This window comes from Lactuca serriola, chromosome 4 (assembly GCF_051521515.1).
Source record: "Lactuca serriola cultivar US96UC23 chromosome 4, Lser_US96UC23_V15, whole genome shotgun sequence".
Classification (NCBI taxonomy): domain Eukaryota; kingdom Viridiplantae; phylum Streptophyta; class Magnoliopsida; order Asterales; family Asteraceae; genus Lactuca; species Lactuca serriola.
The window spans coordinates 240519160-240540614 of NC_136411.1; the positions used below are offsets into that span (position 1 = coordinate 240519160).

Below are 21455 nucleotides of genomic sequence, written 5' to 3' on the forward strand. Positions count from 1 at the left end.
TAGATGCAATTCAAAAATCATTAGGAAGTATAAAAGGGTAAGATAATAAGATTGAGGTCATGATGTATTTCTGGAGTAACAAAATATGTCTATGTCTACATTTTTCTGCTCGATATAAGAACCAAAAGGATGTCCCTAGAACAGTCTCATGCATGCATGCAAAAGGAATGTACTTTAGACAATTTACTCACCGGCTCGGATACCTTGATATAGAGTCGATATTTTTTTCATAGAGAAATATATATGGATCTACATATTTTATATCAATTAGCTACCATGATAGTTAATTGATATAGGATATACAATTTCGTAGATTTCTCTGAGCCTAATAGACTCCAACAAGTGATTGAGATGTGTCTAGCCAACAAGGGACTCCGACATGTTTGATAGAGAGGGTAAAAAGTAAACGTAAACTAATTTTATCGGTCTATATGGTCTCTAGCAAATTTTAAATGATGAAAATATATACATGCTAATTCACACTCCAATGAGTCCATAAGGTTTAGCCGTGTAGCTCCAGTTGATCCCTAGGTGGATGACAACCAACAAACCAACCTAGGCATGAGCCCAACAATTAATGTGGTTTGTTCCTAAGAGGTGGACTCATTAATTATATATTTTTGATTACTGATCTAGCTTTCTAATACCTAATTTATCTGCCACATGATACTCTTTAGGGCTGGAGCGATGTTATCTTGTTGGGGTTGCCAAAACTTTTATGTTTGACAAACATTGGAAATTACATTATAACAAAAATAAAGTATAAAAATATAGAAAATTATAAAGAAAACATTTCTTTGGTGCTCAAATGATGAAATCACTTGGCATAAAGACCATCTCCCCATCTATCCGAACCAAACCAACAATGATTGGCCTATGATTTCTTGCTAGTTGTATTTCATGTTTTTAGTTAATTTGTAGAAATACCGACTCCACACAAAGTCAAAGGACCAAAATTTGAAATTATTTAGAAATGTTGATTTAAAGTTAAAAAGGAAGGGATTTATAAAAAGTCGTTAGAAGTGGGTTGGTCTACTAGAAAATAAAAAGTACTTGGCTTATGCAAGAAAATAACAAGTATTTGGCTTATGCGAAGTGTATCAGCAGTCATCTCAAATCGATTTGAGGCCCATGGCAAAAACAAAAAATGAGTTCCTTCAAACAAAATAAAATAAAAACCAAAACAATGATGGTATGGAGACAAGTACGTGAGCACTTGTTATTAAATTATATATATATATATATATATATATATATATATATATATATATATTATGAAAAATAAATTGAAGCGGGTTTAGAGTATACGTGTTAAATATTAAAACAAATAAACCATTAGGTTAGTGCAAAGTAAATAATGACAAAACAAAATAAAACAAAAATGAACAATCAAAGCATTTTGAAAATCGCCACTTTCGTGTCCGGCAAAAAAAAAAGACGAGTGTTTAGCAAAAAAAATCATATTTTAGTGAAAACTCTAAAATTAAAAAAACTTGAAAAATAGTCTGCATAACCTGGTGGTTAGCTTGATATTTTGTTAACAAACTATCAAATAATAGTTATTATATATTAATTGGTTTTTTGTTAACGAACATACAAATAATAGTTATTATATTAAAAGAGATGCAATGTAGAAAATCCCATCTAGGAAAATTATGCATGATAAGGACTAGAAAAACACCAAAATTTTAAATAAAATAAGTATTTGGATGGTTTGTCAAAGAGAAAAAAAAAAAAAAAAAAAAAAAGAGCGTGAATGACCATTTAAATAACTTGGATGATCTTTGAATAACAAAGAAAAATGCAAGGCTATTTTTATAATTTGAATTTCAATTTTCAACAAAATCGGACGTAAGTTTTTAAGTTATTAAAAAATCCATAGAAAATTGGGGACCGGTATCGTAATAAAAGAGAGCAAAAGTGATTATTTTTTGTTAATTCAAAAAGCGCATGTATATAAGAATCGAAACTACGCCTACAAATAAAACTTACCGATGCTTGCAAGTTACCACAACGCTAACCAATTTATCTAATGAAATATTGGTTTACTTTTTAAAACGGCCTATATATATAAAATATCAAACAAAGTTAATTTTGGGGCCCCAAGCCGTACTGAAGTCTAGGGCGGTCGTCCACTTTGCCCGTCCAATAGGGCCGTTGTGTACCCGGAGACTACATGAATTGGGTAACTTGTATAGAAATTAATTTTGAAGAAATTAAATAATAATAATAATAATAATAATAATAATAATAATAATAATAATAAGTTGATTAAAATTTATAAAAAAAAATCAATGAATATCTATAACAAAGATACATGTTCAAATGTTAAAATATTTCAAATTGATATTTATTCTTGAAATCATTTAATCTTTAATATGCTCTTTTTGTTATTTTCTGTCAAATATGCATTAAATTAAAACTAAATAACAAAATGTTTAATAAATAGTTAAGGATTGATGTAATATTTGTTACGTTACCAACTTTAAGTTTTGATCTCATTTGGTCATCGATAATTTTTAAACAATATAAATCGCGAAACTTGTAAATTTTATATCAAACAAGTCATTTTCAATAAGTGGATTGATCATACGATTGCTATGTTTGCTATGTCTATGTTGTTGAGTTTTTATTCAATTAGTCCAATTATAAACACATAATTAGACGTAATTAGTAACAAAAGACTTTGTAATTTGAATACAATAAAACTAGTTTTATACCCACCAATGATCATTTTGCACATACTTAGAAATAATTAAATATTAAACAAAACCAAAGAAGAAGAAAGTGATACAACTTTTGAAAACTTTGGTTTCTTTTAGCAATTAGGAAGTTGATGAAGATGACTTTAAACTCTAAATTAAGTTGTCTATAATATATCCACCAAGCAAACTTTGCACCACCAAAATATGCTAGTAAACACTTGTATAAAGTTGTTCTTAAGCTTTAAGACTTATAACAAATAAGTGCTTAAAGAGAAGCAAATTTAAGGACTTATTTCTAGCACCAAACGGAAGAAAGAAGAAGAAAGGGAAGACTTAGAATTCTAAAAAATTGTTTGCCATTTAAAAGGATTCTTGTGAGCAAAAAGACCAACCAAATCACTAGTAAATGCCTTCGTTATATACCAAATGTATATAAAAGTCAAGACCAAAAAATGAAAAGGTAAGACTTTCTTACAAGCATGAAGTTAAGTAATAAACAATTCAAAAGCATGTACCCCCATGCCTACTCAAAGAGACAAAATCTAAGTGTTGATTACATCTCACACAACTAGTTAGTTAAGTTATAAACATTTGGTTACCTAAAGTGTCCGAAAGTTTGTACACAACTTTAGTAATCATACCATATGATTTATAACTAGTTTGTTCTCTTTATTATTATTTCTTAGAAATAGTAATTCCCAATGTGTTGGTAAAATATTATTTCTCAAAATAATGTTTTTTTTTTTCAATTAAATACAAGTATTGTTATATTTATTAATGACCAAATTATAGTAATAAACAATCAATTGTTAGCAACTTGCTATAATGTGTGACTATATACAATCATATGTTATAAGCAACATCATTCTATATTAACTTTTGGACATACATGATCTTTCATATGTGGCATGTCACATGGTGTTGATGTCAATTGAAAAGGTCTATATGGTGTTGACGTGACATCCCCCGGTTCATTTTCTCTTGAATTATATACTATTACAAATCTTAAAATTATTATTATACTACTATCATTAAGAAAAAACAACCTACACCCACTATTCATCCTCTTTGGCAATTTTTTCTTCCCTAGTTATTCTAACGACCACCCCTTTGCTCTCCAGTTCTCTCCTTCTTCCCATTCATGCTCTTTTGGCTTCTTTTTCTCCTTGGCTTTCATAGTTATGAACATGTTGCACATTGATTGAGATTTCTCTTCGTTACAAGCCTTCGTGAAATCGAACTGAACACAAACCCTAACTTAGTTGAGTTAGTTTGAATGTATGACTATGATAGAGATTAGAATTGCAAATGTTTTTTGTGAGGTCGATTTGGATTTTTCTAAATTTGCCAGAAAAACACACTCGAGACTTCCTTTACCAATCATTTCACTTATGGACCAAGCACTCCCATTTTGGTGAATTTATGTTGGTTTCTTCAAATTCTCTTTCGGCACCTTGACAACCACCCCATCTTCTACCACCACCACTTTCCTCCTTTAGAAACCTGTAAAAAAAATTCAACCTACCGATCGGTAGGTTTAAGTATGAGGAAGAGGAGGTGTAAAGAGATGAATAGAGGCATCAATTTGAATAATTGTTAATAGTTCTAAAAAACTATTATTAAAATTAACTTAAGGGTTTTTTTTAATAAATTTAATTTCATGGTAACTTGAAAACCCTATTATCATACATACTTATAAAGCTAGCATTTTTTCTTAAATCTCATGCATTTGAAACCCCCATTCTTTTTTCCTTTCATCACATTCATTTGAAACTCCCATGACTTTTCAATTTCCTTATAATAATAATTAAAATTTGGTAATTAAGTTAAATAAATATCAAATCTAAAGTGTATTCATATATAAACTAAATTTCAATATTAAAATAATATCTTTAATTCTACTTATAAAATTATGTTTCTTAACTTTTAACATATAATACTTAATTTATTAGTTTTAATATATTGTTGGATGTAAACCATTATCATTTTAAATGTATAATTTTTGAATAATTGGTATAAAATACTTAAATTATTAATTAAAATATAACATTATAGGCTCAACTTAAATATAAATTTTATTTAACTTAAACAACCCAAAGATTATTTTATAAATAGTTAAAAGTGATAAATTGTAGTGTTTTTCTAATAATGATTGTAAGTTGGTTAATAAGGTTAAATAGATATCAAATCTAAAGTGTAATCATAAATAGACTAAATTTCAATTTTAAAATAATAGCTTTACTTCTATTTATAAAGTTATGTCTTTAAATTTTAACATATTATACTTAATTTATTAGATTTAAAATGTTGTTGCATGTAAACCATTATCAGTTTAAAGCTACAATTTTAGAACAGTTTTGACAAAATACTTAAATTGTTAATTTAAATATAACATTACAGTGTCAACTTAAATATAAATTTCAGTTCCACTAAAAAAACCAAATAATATTTTGTGAATAGTTAAAAGTGATAAATTATAGTGATAAATGCAAAAACTAAATTGTAATATCAGTTTAACTAAAATATTTCCTAAATATATTTATATAATCGATAAATATTTTCAAATAAGTAGCTTAAAATAACTTATAATAACAACAGTTAAAAATAATTCTATATAAATGATTATATTGTTACCTTTAAAATCAAAAAATAATTTTGATGTTTTAAGTAATTATAATGATAGAAATTAAAACATTAAGCAATTAAAATTTAAAAAATTAGTTAAAAATAACAACTATAAATAATATTAAACCATATATAATATTTAATTTTATTGATGCGTAACTCGCGAGTAGAAGTCATTCAAATGATTGAGATTATGACGTTATAATAGATTTATATATTATCATATAATTCAAAATAATCAATATATTATATCAAATTAATATACGAATTATTATATCAAATTTAACAACAACGTTAGTTTTATATTAAAAAAAATATATATTTGTAAAAACTTCAACTATATAGGTGTTTCTGCGCATTACAATGTCAACTAAAATATAAATTTAAGTTCCATTTAAAAAAAACTAAAGAATATTTTGTAAATAGTTAAAAGTGATAAATTGTAGTGATAAAAGCAAAAACTAAATTCTAATTTCAATTTAACTAAAATATTTCTTAAATATATTTTTATAATCGTTAAAAGTTTCCAAATAAGTAGCTTAAAATAACTTACAATAACAATAGTTAAAAACAATTCTATATAAATGATTATATTGTTAGCTTTAAAAGAAAAAAAAACAATGTTTGATGTTTTAAATAATTATAATGATAGAAATTAAAACATTAAACAAATAAATTTTAAAAAATTAATTAATAATAAAACAACTATATATAACATCAAAATCATATATTATATTTAATTTTATTCATGTGTAACTCACGGGTAGAAGTCATTCAAACGATTAAGATTATGAAGTTATAATAAATGTATATATATTATCATATAATTCAAAATAATTAATATATTATATCAATTTAGTATATATAAATTATTATATCAAATTTAACAACAACGTTATTGTTATATTTAAAAATATATATATTTGTAAAGACTTCAACTATATAAGTGTTTCTGCGCAACGTGCGGACATTCGCCTAGTTATTACATATAAAAAAGACAAAAATGAAATTTTTTTAAAGTTCGGGTATAAATGAAAAACAAAAAATAATCACATGGATAAAACTGACAAATTTTACTAAACTTAAGGACTTTCATATCAAAACCTTTTATCAACCCAATAAGATTGGGTGTGGCCTCAGCACCAACTCGGCATCCTCAAAAAACACTGCCCCATAGTTTTTGGCAACATCCTCCACGACATTCTATTACCGAGCCTTTCTTCTTACTATCTTTCTTGGCCATCTCTTATTGTTTGCTATTTCCCACTCATCAACCATGACAAAGTGTGGCAAAGTGAGGAGGAGGTGAAGAAGGATGACGTGAGCACACGTTTGGGGCGGTGTTCGGCAAAGGCGACACTGCTCGGTCTTATTAAAGAGATTATTTTTTATTTTTATTTTTTTTGCAAAAATTATGAAAAGTTGGGTGGGGAATGAAAAAATGAAAAAGATTAAGGGCCTATTCTGAAAACCCCTTTGCATAATAAGTACCATCATCCATCTTGAGAAAACCCTGTTGAGTTCGAATAGATCTTGGCTTGTTACCAAAGAAATTCAAATCCCTTCATCGGAAGCTAAAACAGAATGTCAGGAATGGAACGGCTACAGAGGATGTTCGCCGGCGCAGGAGGCGCACTAGGTCACCCACCACCGGACTCTCCGACTCTCGATACATCGGAGCAAGTTTACATCTCCTCCCTAGCCCTCCTCAAGATGCTTAAACACGGTAAATTCTATTCCTTAGGGTTGTTTGCTTTTGTCACATAGACCTACATATTGGTGATTATACTGTTGATGAAATCGATTAGGGTTTAACAAATTGATTTCCTATGTTTTGTAGGAAGAGCGGGAGTTCCTATGGAAGTCATGGGCTTGATGCTTGGGGAATTCGTCGATGAATATACAGTTCGTGTGGTGGATGTTTTCGCTATGCCTCAAAGTGGTACTGGTGTTAGCGTTGAAGCTGTTGATCATGTTTTCCAGACCAACATGCTTGATATGCTTAAACAAACTGGCAGGTAATTGTGATTCTATTGATTCTCTTTTCACCATTTCTTTGTATTGCAGAATTAGAAATTTATATACTCGGGAATTCAATTAAGTTATTACCTGTTCAAAGTTTATAATCTTTGATGTCATACGACAACAAAAAGTTGTATATTTTGGGTGTTTATGCCTGTGGTTACAACTTAGGGCATGTTGAAATTTGGAGTCATATTAGGGATAACTCAACATGATCTCATGCACCTAAGAAAATCTTTACAATCAGTTAGATGCCAGATTATTTTACTAAAAAATTATAGTGGAAAAGGGTAAACAACAATAGACTGTAATGAGTTATGGATGCAAAGCTTATATAAATGTTAAAGATGCTTCTATATACTAAGTAATCATAACATCTGCATAACCTTGTTTTAGGCTCCGAAATATTGTTCATAACCTTTTTTTTCCAATTGAAACACTACAAGTAATTTGTATTTTAATTTCCAATATCAATTGTTTCTTTTTTTTTTTGCACAGACCAGAGATGGTGGTTGGGTGGTATCATTCGCATCCTGGATTTGGTTGTTGGTTATCTGGAGTTGACATCAATACTCAACAGGTTCTCTACTAATTTCTCTCAATTTCATTATTTCAATTTCAAATAACATAATCATTGCTACAACAATTAATAAATAATAAATTTCGCAGAGTTTTGAAGCACTGAATCAACGCGCAGTTGCAGTAGTGGTGGATCCAATCCAAAGTGTGAAAGGAAAAGTTGTAATCGATGCTTTCCGTTTAATCAACCCCCAAACTATGATGCTTGGCCAAGAGCCACGCCAAACAACATCTAATCTTGGACATCTTAATAAACCATCCATCCAAGTGAGTCAAATCTTTTTTTTTTTTTTTTTTTTTTTTTTTTTTTTGACTTAATGAGCTTAATGGGTTAATCACTTAATCATGGTTGTTTAAACTTTTACAGGCACTTATCCATGGTTTAAACAGGCATTACTATTCAATTGCCATTAATTACAGGAAAAATAAACTCGAGGAGAAGATGCTCTTGAACCTTCATAAGAAGAAGTGGACCGATGGTTTGACTCTCGAACGTTTTGATACCCATTCCAAAACCAATGAGCAGACTGTCCAGGTCAGACTTTTTTTTTTCATAAATTTTTTTGCTGTTACTGTATCTGTCACAGTAACATACAATAATGTGTTACTGTTACTATATTAGTAACAGTAACACAATAATATTACTGTTACTGTGTAACAGTAATATTATTGTACTATATCAGTCATAGGAACAGTAATGTTATTATGTTACTATGACTGTGAATAGTAATAGTAACAGTGATGTTGGTGAAAGCAGGAGATGTTGGGTTTGGCGGTGAAATATAACAAAGCGGTTGAGGAAGAGGACAAATTGTCACCGGAGAAGCTGGCGATTGCAAATGTGGGAAGACAGGATGCAAAGAAGCATCTAGAAGAGCATGTTTCCAATTTGATGTCATCAAATATCATTCAGACATTGGGGACAATGCTTGACACTGTTGTGTTCTAGTTCTCTAGATGAATCTGTTATGGGAAAGTGTGTTTTGGTATACTTGGAAATGAATGGAATGACTTGTTGGATGGGTTAAGTTGTTTGTTGTGTTGATGGATTTTAATGAACTGAAATGAATATTTCTTTATTAGAATGTGTTTTCTTCTATATTGTGGTGTTTTTAGTAGTTTTATCTTGGACTTGTTGAAAAGCTTGCGATATACATTATTTTATTATTATTATTTTTTGTGTCTACTCTTTATTGACGAATTTTTATTTGAAAGTATCATGAGTTGAATTAAACTACGGATTTAATACAAGAGTAAAAGTAGACTTTGAGAGTTTTTTACGTATTTTAAGAACTTACAACTATTTATGCAAAACACTTGTATAAAAATAAATTCAACAGATTTTAGCTATTTTTGTCAAATATATCCTAAAGCCTCGTATTCTATTTTCCTCTATGAATTTGGAGTGAATTAGGGATGCGTATAAATAAATCCTGATTCAGAAGAGAGAGACGCTGACTTTTCAAACTAGTAGAAGCAAAATTCTATTTTTTTTATCCATATTCTTGAATAGTTAGTGAGAGATTTGAATAATTGGAATAAATTTGATATGAATTCGATAATGAAATGAATTTGGAAAGATATGCGAATGAGATTGTTGGGATTTATATGTTTTTTTTTTTTTTTTTTGTCAAATCTCTTTCTCTTTCTCTTTCTCTCTCTCTCTCTCTCTATATCTATATATATATATATATATATATATATATATATATATATATATATATATATATATATATATATATATATATATATATATATATATATGGGTAAAATGAACATACCTAATAACCTTATATAAGCTTAACTTGATTTATTTTCAAGATTTTGGAAATCTCACTATCATCTTCCTCTTACATCACATCATTTTGCCGAACAATGTACATATTCTAATATGATTTTTAAAATGTTTAGAATATTCTACTAGATTTCTAAATATTCTATTAAAATATGTAAAAAATGTATTTTTTGTATTTATCTTTTATTTTTTTGCTATATAAAAAAATTTCAAAAATTTTCAATTATTTTGCATTTTAAAAATGTTTTTGTTTTATCTAATAAATGAGTGATTAGAATTGCGTCTCACGGTCTCACAAAATTAGGCTGTCTCATATGAACCTAACCTTATATATATATATATATATATATATATATATATATATATACACACACACACACACACATACACACACACACACACACACATACTAGGCGAATGCCCGCGCGTTGTGCAGAATCATTTATATAGCTGAAATCTTTACAAATATATGTTTTTTTAAATATGAAAATAATGTTGTTAAATTTGATATAATAATTCGTATACTAAGTTGATATGATATATTGATTGTTTTGAATTATATGATTATATATATATATATATATATATATATATATATATATATATATAGTTTAATGTTATTTATAGTTGTTATTGTTAATTAATTTTTAAAAATTTATTTGATTAACATTTTAATTTCTATCATTGTAATTATTTAAAACATCAAACACTTTTTATTTTATTTTATAGGTAACAATATAATCATTTATATAAAGTTATTTTCATGATAAGTCTCATAATTACATATCAAATGTTAAAAATTATGTTATCTTTTAAATATTGTCTTTTAAATATATTGTATAGGATAACCCAACAAAAAAAATAATAAAAAATAAACATAATCAGAATAGAAAAACTACAATCAAATAAATAAGATCATTGAGTGGTTGAATATATAAATAAAGATGTAACATAAACATACATTTAAATCAAAAGAAAAACTAATATTCGTCAACTTTTCTCAAACAAAAAAAACCTATGTCCTTTTTCTGAATCTTCTTTCTTTATTTAATACCATTCAACCATAGAAACTTGATGACAATTCTTCACTAACCTGCAATCAAAATATTTTTCATGAAAAAGAAGAATCAGAAAGATATTCCAAGCAAAACATTAATGTTTGGAGAGTCACATTCAAGATTGAGTAATACATACAAATCAAATATAATGATTAAATGAGAAAATGAATATAAAGAAAGAATAGAAAAGCTTCATTTGTTTTGGTTGAAAGATATTCCAAGCAAAACATTGATGTTATGACATCCTTCTTACATGTAAGATCTTATATAACACAAAAGACACAAAAGATTGACCTTTTTATAGTAAACTTTTCACTAAATGCTAATTAAACATAATATAAGTTATAAAACTTTTGAGTGTTAAATCATAATTAAGAAAACTTTTGAGTTGAATTAGTTAAAAAAGGAGGTTTCAAATGAATGTGGTTTGAGGAAGTTAAAAAATGGGGGTTTCAAATCCATGAGATTCAAGAAAAAATGCTAGCTTTATAGTATGTATGACTAGGCGAATCCTCGCGCGTTGCGCGAATATAATTATTTAATTAAAATAATAAAATTTTACAAATTGTGATTTAGTATTTATAAATGCAAAAACCAATGTCAGTAGAAAAATAACACATATAGTTAACCTATTAGTTTTATTAACTGTAATAAGTTTATATCATTGATTATTTCTACTATTAATTGATGATTTTATAGACCGTTTTATGTTGTGTAAATTGTATATCAAACATATATATCAAATAAAAAAGTAGAATGAAAAAAATAATAGAATAATATGGAAAACTTTTAACAACATAAAAACATTACAATATTTAGTATAACATTTAAATCAAACAAAACTTATTAACCACTTATAAATCATTCAAAAAGAATATTTAGAAATCAACATACATTTGATATATAAAAACATTGTTATAAAAATATTGCGTTGAAATAACCATTGATGCGACAAAACTTTTTTTCAACTCTTTTTAAATAACCATTGGAATAGAATGAAAGATTCAAGTAAAATAGTGATTTGAAATTAAAAGCTATAGTGATGATTGTTAAGTACTAAGACCAATCTTAAAAAAAAAACAAAAAGCTAAAGAAACATGTTAAGAGTGGGTTATGGAGTGGGAAGTGTGACACGTAAATTATATTTTTATCACTTATATTTTCTTATAAAAGTATTAATATTTTCTTTAGTCTTACTTTAACTTTAAGGTGAAGAACGAATAGGAAAAAGGAAATTAACTAATGTAATACGATATAATAGATTACTTATTATTATTACTATAAAAACATTTCAAAAAATGGATACATAGATATAAATTTTGTGAAAACATAATGAATATATTTTTATAACACATAAATAATCATTGGTTTTCAACAATAAATCTATATCATATTTAAAATCATTCGTTCTAATTCATTACTATCACTAACATTTTGGAATAATAATTGTAAACTCCTTTTTATCAAAATCAATTATCAAAAGTTCCATCGATGTTATTTACACCAAAATAAACGATATAAACTAACATAATATATAACTACCAACATAAAATACATGTTGAATAATGTTCTCTTAGACAGAAAAATAGATTGTCTTAACATAAAAGAGAAAGATGATATAAAAATACATACATGGTAACAAAGTTAATTGCTCTAACTGATAAATAGCTTAAAGATTGATTTACCAAAAGCTCATGAGAAGTGATTATTAGTCCCACTTCATCATCTTATGATTATAAAAAAAATCCATAACACATAAAATTGAAAAAATTGTCTCGGTATACCTTCACACACATACCCAAATTTGAAGCTTGGTTAATATATACAACTTTACATGTACCAAATTTGCATTTACTTGCATTTGCATTTAGAAAAGTTGCAATTGTTCTCTTACATCCATGGAACCAATCATATAACTCTTCAAACTCTTCAAACTCCACCAATATAAACTATCATTTTGTTTTGACATACATGCAATATGCAAGCTACAATGTTCTTATATAGGCTAAATATTTCATTTAACCCATCAATTAAATAGCATGATTTGAAGAGTTTTGGAAGTTACGAATCACAACATTTTAATTAATCATGAATTAAATAATATAAGTTGAATAGTCTTGGGAGTTTCCTGAAGTCATAATTGCAACTATAGATATTAGACTTATCCAAGTGGGAGACTATTGGATAAGGTGTCTACGTCCATCATTATATTTGAGATATACTTGACCCGACCCGGCATGGTCCATTTAGGTTGCACTTCACCCGAACAATTTATATGGATAATCTTTGAGAATAGTATAAGTTATGATTTATTAATATATTATAAGTTCTAATATATTAATATGAAATCATATTATTTAATTAGTATTGATCTAAAACTAATTTAGAATTAATTTGGTGATCAAAAGTGTGACTAATTAAATATGGACTCTTGTATTTATATAGTGTGGGCTAATGCTTATTTAGAATGGGCTAGGCTTGCATGGTAAGTCCATGGATAGTCCATGGAGCTTTAACCCATGGATCTCATGGAAATGAAAGGTCATGGGTATTAGGGTTTACATGGATGTAACCCTAATCTACCACACAATATAAAGGAGTCCCTGGCACTTGAAATTGCACTAGTTTATGTGTGAGAACTATGGGTGGTCGATTTCTAGAAGTGTTCTACTATTCTCTTAAGATTCCAAGGTTTGTGGTCGATTTCTAGTAAGTGCCTCTCATGTACTCTTTGGCGTGCTCGGAGCTCTATGACTTTAGCTCGAGTTACAGTTAATTCTTGCTGCAACGCCTCATTGTCTCTCATAGCTCTCTCACGAGCATCATCAAGATGGCGAATGCAGACTGTATTAATTCCCGCATTGGCATCAACTTCCATGATTCGGTTTATGGACGTCCTACCTTGCTCTTCATTTCGAGAACCCTGCGGACCAGAATTGGCAGGACTCTGTCTGCTGAGCCTCCCTCGCTCAGGATGTAGAAGCTTCTGTCTCCGTTGTATGGTATGGGTTGACCTTGCTCTTGACTCCATGTTCCCAAGTTTTCCGCCCACAGAGGCGTCAAGCCTTGAAAAGCCGGATGAGGGTTAGGATTTGGGATTGGAGCTACCAGGGGTAGATCATTGACTTCTGGCTTGGAGTCAAAATCCTCCGGGAAGTTCTCTGAGAAGTCTTCATCCAATGGAATTGCATGATTCTCTTCTGGATCTGCATCGAGCCATCCACCATTACTTTGGTTGGGGAATGTGACAACCCGAAATTTCCGTTTGTTTTAACGCCGTAATTAAGCACGACAAAAATTAGCCAAATTTATCCCAAAATATTTTTTTGGCCGGATTTAAGCCCGTTGGAATATTTTAAATAATATTCGTCAAACGAACCAAAAATAAGGAAGTAAAATTTAGAGTTGCCGTGTTTAGCATAAGTCGCGGAACTCCAAAAATTTGGAATTTACGGACAAAAACTCGGAGTTTTTGACCGCGAACCCCGAGGGTATAAATATGACACTTAGTCATTTCCCCTCATTTTTCCAACTCCCACCTCAAGAACACTCAAGAAATCCTCTCAACTATCATATATTCATCCCGTCAAATCCGCCAAAATCGATCATTCAAGCTTCTTATACGTAAGTATACTTCTCCTAGCTAGTTGTTTGATTTGAATACATGTCAAAACCTTGAAGAACACCAAGAACAAGGTGTTTACGGTCCAAGGTGTTCTTGGACCGTAAACTCCAAATTAGGTACCAAAGTAAGCCTTGGTTCATTCTAAGTCTTGACAACTAGCATAGATCCCTTCTTGATGAGTTTAACACTCGAAAATCATCCATTTCCCAAGCAAACATGTGTTTACGGTTTGGGGAGATCATCCCAAAAACCGTGAACACCCCCAAAGGGTGTTTAGATGCCTCTAATGCCTTCTAATGTTTGTGTAATGGAATGGAACCTTACATGAATGATCTAAGAACCCCAAGAACATGAATTGAAGGGACAAACATGAGTTTACGGTTTTAGAACATCTCCCAAAACCGTAAACACCTTTCCAAGGTGTTTAAGTGCCCTTAACACCTTCCTATGCTCACATAAATGACTAGAACCTTGCATGCATGACCTAGAACCACAAAAGCACCAAAAGAATCGACTAGCATGAGTTTACGACCGTAAACTCATGTGTTTACAGCCGTAAACTCCAAAGGGAGTGGTCCAAGGACCGTAAACTCCAAGAACTGTCCATTTTGAGCCCCAATCACTTCCATGGCCCTTGAATCAACCTTATAACCTTTCCTTGTGAAGCATGAAGCCTTAAAGCACACAAATACACCTCAACCATGAGTTTACGGTCATAAACTCATGGGGGATATGGTTCCAAAACCGTAAACACCCCTAGGTATTATCATTTGAGGAGTAAACTCCAGTGTGAGTCAATACTCTCCTTATATGCAACCCTTGGTACTCCTAGGACTTGTAGCAAAGTGTGTTCATGTAGTGGGACATCCTTACTTGCTTAATTAGTTATTAAATGACTAATTAGATACTTAAATGTATCATTACATGTTAAATAGGATTCGAGAGTGTGTTCAAGTCCTCACTTGACACCTAGCGTCCTATACCGTCCACTCATCCGAATCGCCCACGTCAGGTGAGTTCATATCCCTGAATTAACCTTTTAAATGTTTTTAAATGCTTTTAGGGGGGGGGGGAATACAAGTTGAAACATGCTAGTTATCATATCAATCATAGGTGATTAATAACCCGCATGCAAAAGGATTTATTACACTTTCATCTATTTTACCAAGTATATTACTTCAAATGGTTTTCCAAAACGTTACTACTTATTTAGATCTTTCTTAAACTATCCTTCGTGCTGTATGTTTTCCTTCAAAACCTGTTACAGCAATATTTTAAACAGAGGTTTTCTTCACTTAAACCGTGTTATCAAATCATTTTTTTCAAAGCTTGTTTATGTAAGGTTTACCAAAGGTTTTCAAAACTTGTTTTATAAACTGACATCAAGTCATAAATTCTTATTTATAAAGTTTTCCAAAATGTTTTACAAAGTTTTTGTTATGCTTTTATTTCATTAAATGCATGCCTATATTTGTATAGTTATATAAATAATGTTTAAAGGACTTAGGAAGGCTAGTACGCCCTATTTCATTTTCCTCGTTGGGATGTGGTCTGGTGGGTATCAGGTATCCGTCCGAAGGTCGTTTAAACATTAATTATATATCATGTATACATGTATGGACATAAAAGTCTCTCTCTCTCTCTCTCTCTCTCTCTCAGCTAATTCATCGCCTCGAGTAGTACATGCATCCTTCTATTATTCATGTTTTTGGAACCCTAGTAACTATTATAGGAATAGTTAGGAGACTCTCTCTCTCTCTCTCTCTCTCTTTTACTTTAGAATGTGACACACTATTCCTCTCTACGACGCTTCATTGTGCCAACGCCGTGTAACCAGAGTCTCCAGGAAGGAGAGCAAACATTATGTGTATAGATCTATACGTGACTGACACTCCCACACCCAGAATACTAGCTACAGTCCACGCCGGTAAGGCCCATGGGTGACATAATGCCACTACCTCTACGCGTGACCTGGAGGGTCATCGGATGCTCTATCGTCGATCAGCATGGTTACATATGAGTTCACATTCACCCTTTGTTTTAGACTTTGCTAGCTGTATCGTTCACTCGATATTGTCTGGAGTTTGTGTCTTCTTGTTTTAGACTTTGCTAGCTGTATCGTTCATTCGATACTGTTTGGAGTTTGTGCTTCATTTTGTTAGACTGAGCCAGGCGTATCATTCATTCGATACTCTCCTAGAGTGTATGTTTTCTTTTGTTTAGTCAGCAGCGTTACTGCTGAGGTATATATTATTTTCCCTTAGTATTTTCACTTGTGATTTTCTCATTATTCTTTTAAAGTCAATTCTGTATTTTGGTAATGATAGTAATTTGGGGAAAACTACTCCTTAAAACATAAATCTGTCGGGTCTTGGTAGAAGACTGCTTTTATTTAGAAAATATAGGATTTTCTGGAAAGGACACTAATACACCGTAGATTCTAAACTACTATCTTTCATAAAGTTATCTTGAATAAAAATGTGTATTTATACAAATGACACTAAATACTTATGGACTCACCAGCATTATAAAAATGCTGATACTCGCTTTCAAAATAACTTGTATTCTCAGGTCATCGATAGACAGGTACATCCCGGGAGCTTTTGTGAAGACAGCCTAGTACCGAGCTGCATCTATGTTATGTTTTGTATTTACTTTGATATTACTATGTCATGTAAACTATGTAAAATTATTACTATTAATGCAATGGTTGTTGTACTTTGATTACTATATTGCATATGTTGTGATACTTGACATGACGTCATCCACCCCAGAATGTTTCCGCCGTTTCGGTTTTGGGGTGTGACAGGGAAGTACGGGTCGCCGTGGGGATGGAATCCAGCCATGTTATCTACGTGAGAATAGGGGTAAAAGAAATAGTTAATAGAAGTACTACTTAAGATAATTATAAGATGATTCTTACCAGTTACTCCAATATCTGCGTAGTGTATACCAGTCATATGTAACCAAAATAGGATAGACCTTCGAATAAGTGATCCTAACTCTAAGTCCACGACCAAACAAGGAACATGAAGTAAAGCAAAGATCACAGATTCTAAGTATATGACACCTTAGTCACATATAACCTTAGCGTATCCACTCAGCAACTATTGACATACTAGTAAAGACCTTTTTAGTTTGCACATAAGTAATTATAGTAACACAAAATACTCCTATAGTATTTTAAGTTTATGCTTTGTTCTAAAGTTTTCATTGTAGTAGTGTTGGTAAGTTTTTAGACTTGCTGCAACACCACAATTATTCCTAGGCACATGCTAATCACTTCTCGGAAATATATAGTTGATCAGGGTATATCACTCCCAGATCTGATTATATGTCCCCAAGCCTAATTGTGTCGTCCAACAATCGCAATACTTTTGTTCTGTTCTGGTATGACACTGATCCTAGTATGAATGCTTGTAAGTATACATTTAGTTAAATATTTTATTATTTAAAAGTATAAACTCTTGGTAAGAGTATTTTAATCCCGTTGTTTTTATAGTTGTATATCTTTTATGGGTTGTTATACTTAATTTACTATAAACAAAGCTCTGATACCAATCTGTCACACCCCCAAACCAGAACGGAGGAAACGTTCGGTGGCGGAGGACGTCATGTGCAATATCATAACAATGCATAATAGTAAAACAAGCAACAACATCATCCATTGCATTAATAATATAATTCAATACAAGTGTGTTCTGTGTATAGTTTGAAAGACACCAAAATATTAATCAAAATAAAAGACTAGTCTTGAACGTGCTCTGTCTTCTCAAAACATGGTCATCAGTACCTGTCTACTAGTGACCTGAGAATACAAGTTATTTTGAAAGCGTAGATCAACATTAAAGCTGGTAAGTTCATAAGTATTTTAGTGTCATTGTTTGTATAAGTTTGATGAAAGTGTTTGTAAATGTTTGATGTAAAAGTTTGTAAGTGTTTGTCTTAAATGTTTGTATACTTCCTAGAAAATCCTATATATTCTACTAAAGTAGTCTTCTACCAAGACCCAATTGTTTTGTATGTTTGTTCTTTTGTAAAAGTGAGTGTTTTTCCCAAATATGACTATTATAACCAGAAAATAGTTTACATTACCGTTTATGTGAGAAGATCACAATATGAATGTAATGGAAAAATGACGATGTACAGTAGTATTGTATATAAGTAACTACAGATGTACTAACTACCTTAAACTTGTTTGTTTAATTAAGGTAAAATGTGATGAGATTATAACCATACTTGATTGACTAGTAAAAAACGATGATCAAAGACGACAAAATGGTATGACATTCGTCACCCGTAGACCTGCAGGTCCCACTGTAGCTAGCAGCAAGGTGTAGGATGGTCAATCCCATATAGATCTATACACAAATTCACGCTCTCCCTCCAGTAGACTCTGGTTACAAAACGTGACACAACAGTATATTGCCGTGCCATGAAGTAGTGGCTCACATTAATGTTATAGTATTCTTGTATTTGTATAGTATGTTCTCTCTGCTCTAGTGTATAGTATGTTCTCTTTATTCTAGTGTATAGTATGTTCTCTCTGTTTCTCATTATAGTATGTTTGAAATGACTTATGTATGAACTGACTCTTGTAAGTTTCATTGTTCTAGAAATAGTAAGTAGTGACTTCCTAAACTATACCTATTATAGTTTACTAGTAATGTTGTTTGAATGACTGATTTTGTTTGAACACCTTTGCTACCCAAAGGTATTAAACTGAATGAAGAACTTTTATATCTATACACATATACATAATATATAACTAAGATTCAAACGACACTGGGACAAACAACCGATACCCTAAGTCCACAATTAAACAAGGAACAAGAAATAAAGCGAGTTATCAGTCCTAAGCACTTTCAATCCTATTTATATAACTATATCTATATAGACATGATTTTGACAATATATAAGTTTAAAAGAGTTTAATAAAGAATTTAGCATATAAAAGAGTTTTAACCATTTGAATGGTTATAGATGACTTGATGTCAGTTTATAAAAGGTTTTTGAAATAGTTTGTTTAACAACATAGTTTTTGAAGAATAAGAAATCTTCTTGATTGACAGTTATTAATCACATGTGATTGATATAATAACTACAATGTTTTCTACTTGTATCCCCCCATAAAAGCATTTAAAATCATTTAAAAGATAGGGGTATGAACTCACCTGAAGTGAGTGATCTGGAAGGTGAGATAGATATAGGATGCTTGAGTTCACAATTGAAGTTCCAAAGCACAGTTGGATCCTATAAGGCATATGTTCATATATATATATATATATATATATATATATATATATATATATATACATATATATATATATATATATATATATATATATATATATATATATGTATGTATTTAGTTAGTGGTTATAACTACTAACAAGTATAGGAAACCACCTAAGATTGTAGGAAACACCCTAAATGAAGTGTTAGGCTCAAAAATGGAAGCTTGGAAGGGGTTTACGACCACCCATGGATGGGTTTGTGGCCTTAAGGAGTTCATGACCTCATGAGGTGTTTACGACCCTTATGAATCTATGAAGGGTTCACGGCAGTGATCCCTTCAAGCTCATGAAGATGATGATGAAACTTGACAAATCAAGGATAGGATCTAGTAGCCTTTCAAGTATGACAAGATTAAGGATGAAACAGTTACGTTTTTGAGGCTTTAGAGTGTTCACGGTTGAAGCTTTTTGAGAGAGAATAGATGTGTTCACGGTTGGGAGGAGGAGAATTAAGAAGAAAATGAGGCCACTCTAATATATATAGGAGGTGGCTCACGGCCGTGAACCTAGTTTGAGGTTGTGAACACCTTGTGTGTGGTTTTCTGGAATGAATTTAACCTCCCGATCTCAAGCTAACTAATCCCAACATCCATTCATACATTACATTAGGCTCAGAAACTCTCAAACAGATCCTTAATAGTGCTAAAGGATAGTAGAAACTAGTTTGACTTTGATTGAACTGTATGGCTGTACAAGATAGAAATTTCGGGTTGTCACAAAGCATATTGTATTCTTACAAAATACACTATATTGTATACATACCAAGCCTAATGTATTCTTACAAAGTTTTAACCATAAATTATCCTCACCTATAATTTTTATTTGGCTAATTGTTATACTTTTGTAAGCAAAACAACTATGAAGTTCCGATTTCAACAATGAATGTTCAAGAATTCATAATTCATCATCTAATTATAACATCTAATTTCAGATTTCAGCAAAGTAATACAATCAAAATCTGATTTATACATCTAACTTCATACTTTAACAAACAAATAGCATCTAAGTTCAGATTTCTTCATCTAATATCATATTTCAGTAAAGTAATATCATTTAAAAAAAACTGATTTCTGCATCTAGTTTCATGTTTCAGCAAACAAAGGATATATAATTTTATATTCCAGAAAACACAACATATAATTTCATATGTCACAAATTCTGCCAGATCTTCAGCAATTCTGGAAAGGGATCGAAACAACTGGACATGAATAATGAATATGTCACAGGGGGAAGAGAAAGAAAAAGAAAAACAGAAAAGAAGAAGCTACCTGGCCGTGGTCGTCGTCGTCGGGAACTAAACTGTCGATGTTGACGGTGAGGAGCTACTCGTCATCGGTGTCGTGGACGTCGACGTTACCTGATGGTGGTCCGACAAGAGGGTTGTGGTGACGAGATGATGATTTGGTTTGGGTATCGGCAATGGAGGGGAAGGAAGGAAGACGACATTGTGTGCCGCTACAAGTAGTGGGGCTATGGAAGATGATGGGCTGGGATGTTGAAGAAGAAGGTGGAGGAACGAATTTGATGGTTCGATTACACCAGCGAGACAACATAGATATGGACGAAGAAAATTGAAGACGATAATTGTAGGGTTTTTTTTTCTACAAGTTTTGACTTTGACATCCCATATTTAAAGGGATAATAAACATACCGACCATAATTAAATATGTAAAGATTACTATAATACCCTTAAATGATTTATTTAATTATTTATTATTTTTTCTCAATTCTTAGTGGTGCATACATCCA

The 21455-nt window shown here is 30.7% G+C and overlaps 1 protein-coding gene across 1 annotated transcript; it reads left to right on the forward strand.

Moving 5' to 3' along the window:
- The first annotated feature begins 6828 nt into the window (after positions 1-6828).
- On the forward strand, positions 6829-9030 carry LOC145096880 (Mov34/MPN/PAD-1 family protein). The gene is made up of 6 exons (XM_079034254.1): positions 6829-7056; positions 7171-7348; positions 7851-7932; positions 8022-8198; positions 8299-8466; positions 8689-9030. Exons 1-6 carry the CDS (start codon positions 6915-6917, stop codon positions 8878-8880), a joined length of 939 nt encoding a protein of 312 aa, XP_078890380.1. The 5' UTR covers positions 6829-6914; the 3' UTR covers positions 8881-9030.
- The last annotated feature ends 12425 nt before the right edge of the window (positions 9031-21455 follow it).

Bases quoted from the DNA above. Each gene is read 5' to 3' on its own strand.
- LOC145096880 (XM_079034254.1), top strand. From the start codon at position 6,915: ATGTCAGGAATGGAACGGCTACAGAGGATGTTCGCCGGCGCAGGAGGC. The intron at 8,199-8,298 runs GTGAGTCAAATC...AAACTTTTACAG, and splicing joins TTAATAAACCATCCATCCAA to GCACTTATCCATGGTTTAAA. The intron at 8,467-8,688 runs GTCAGACTTTTT...TGGTGAAAGCAG, and splicing joins CCAATGAGCAGACTGTCCAG to GAGATGTTGGGTTTGGCGGT.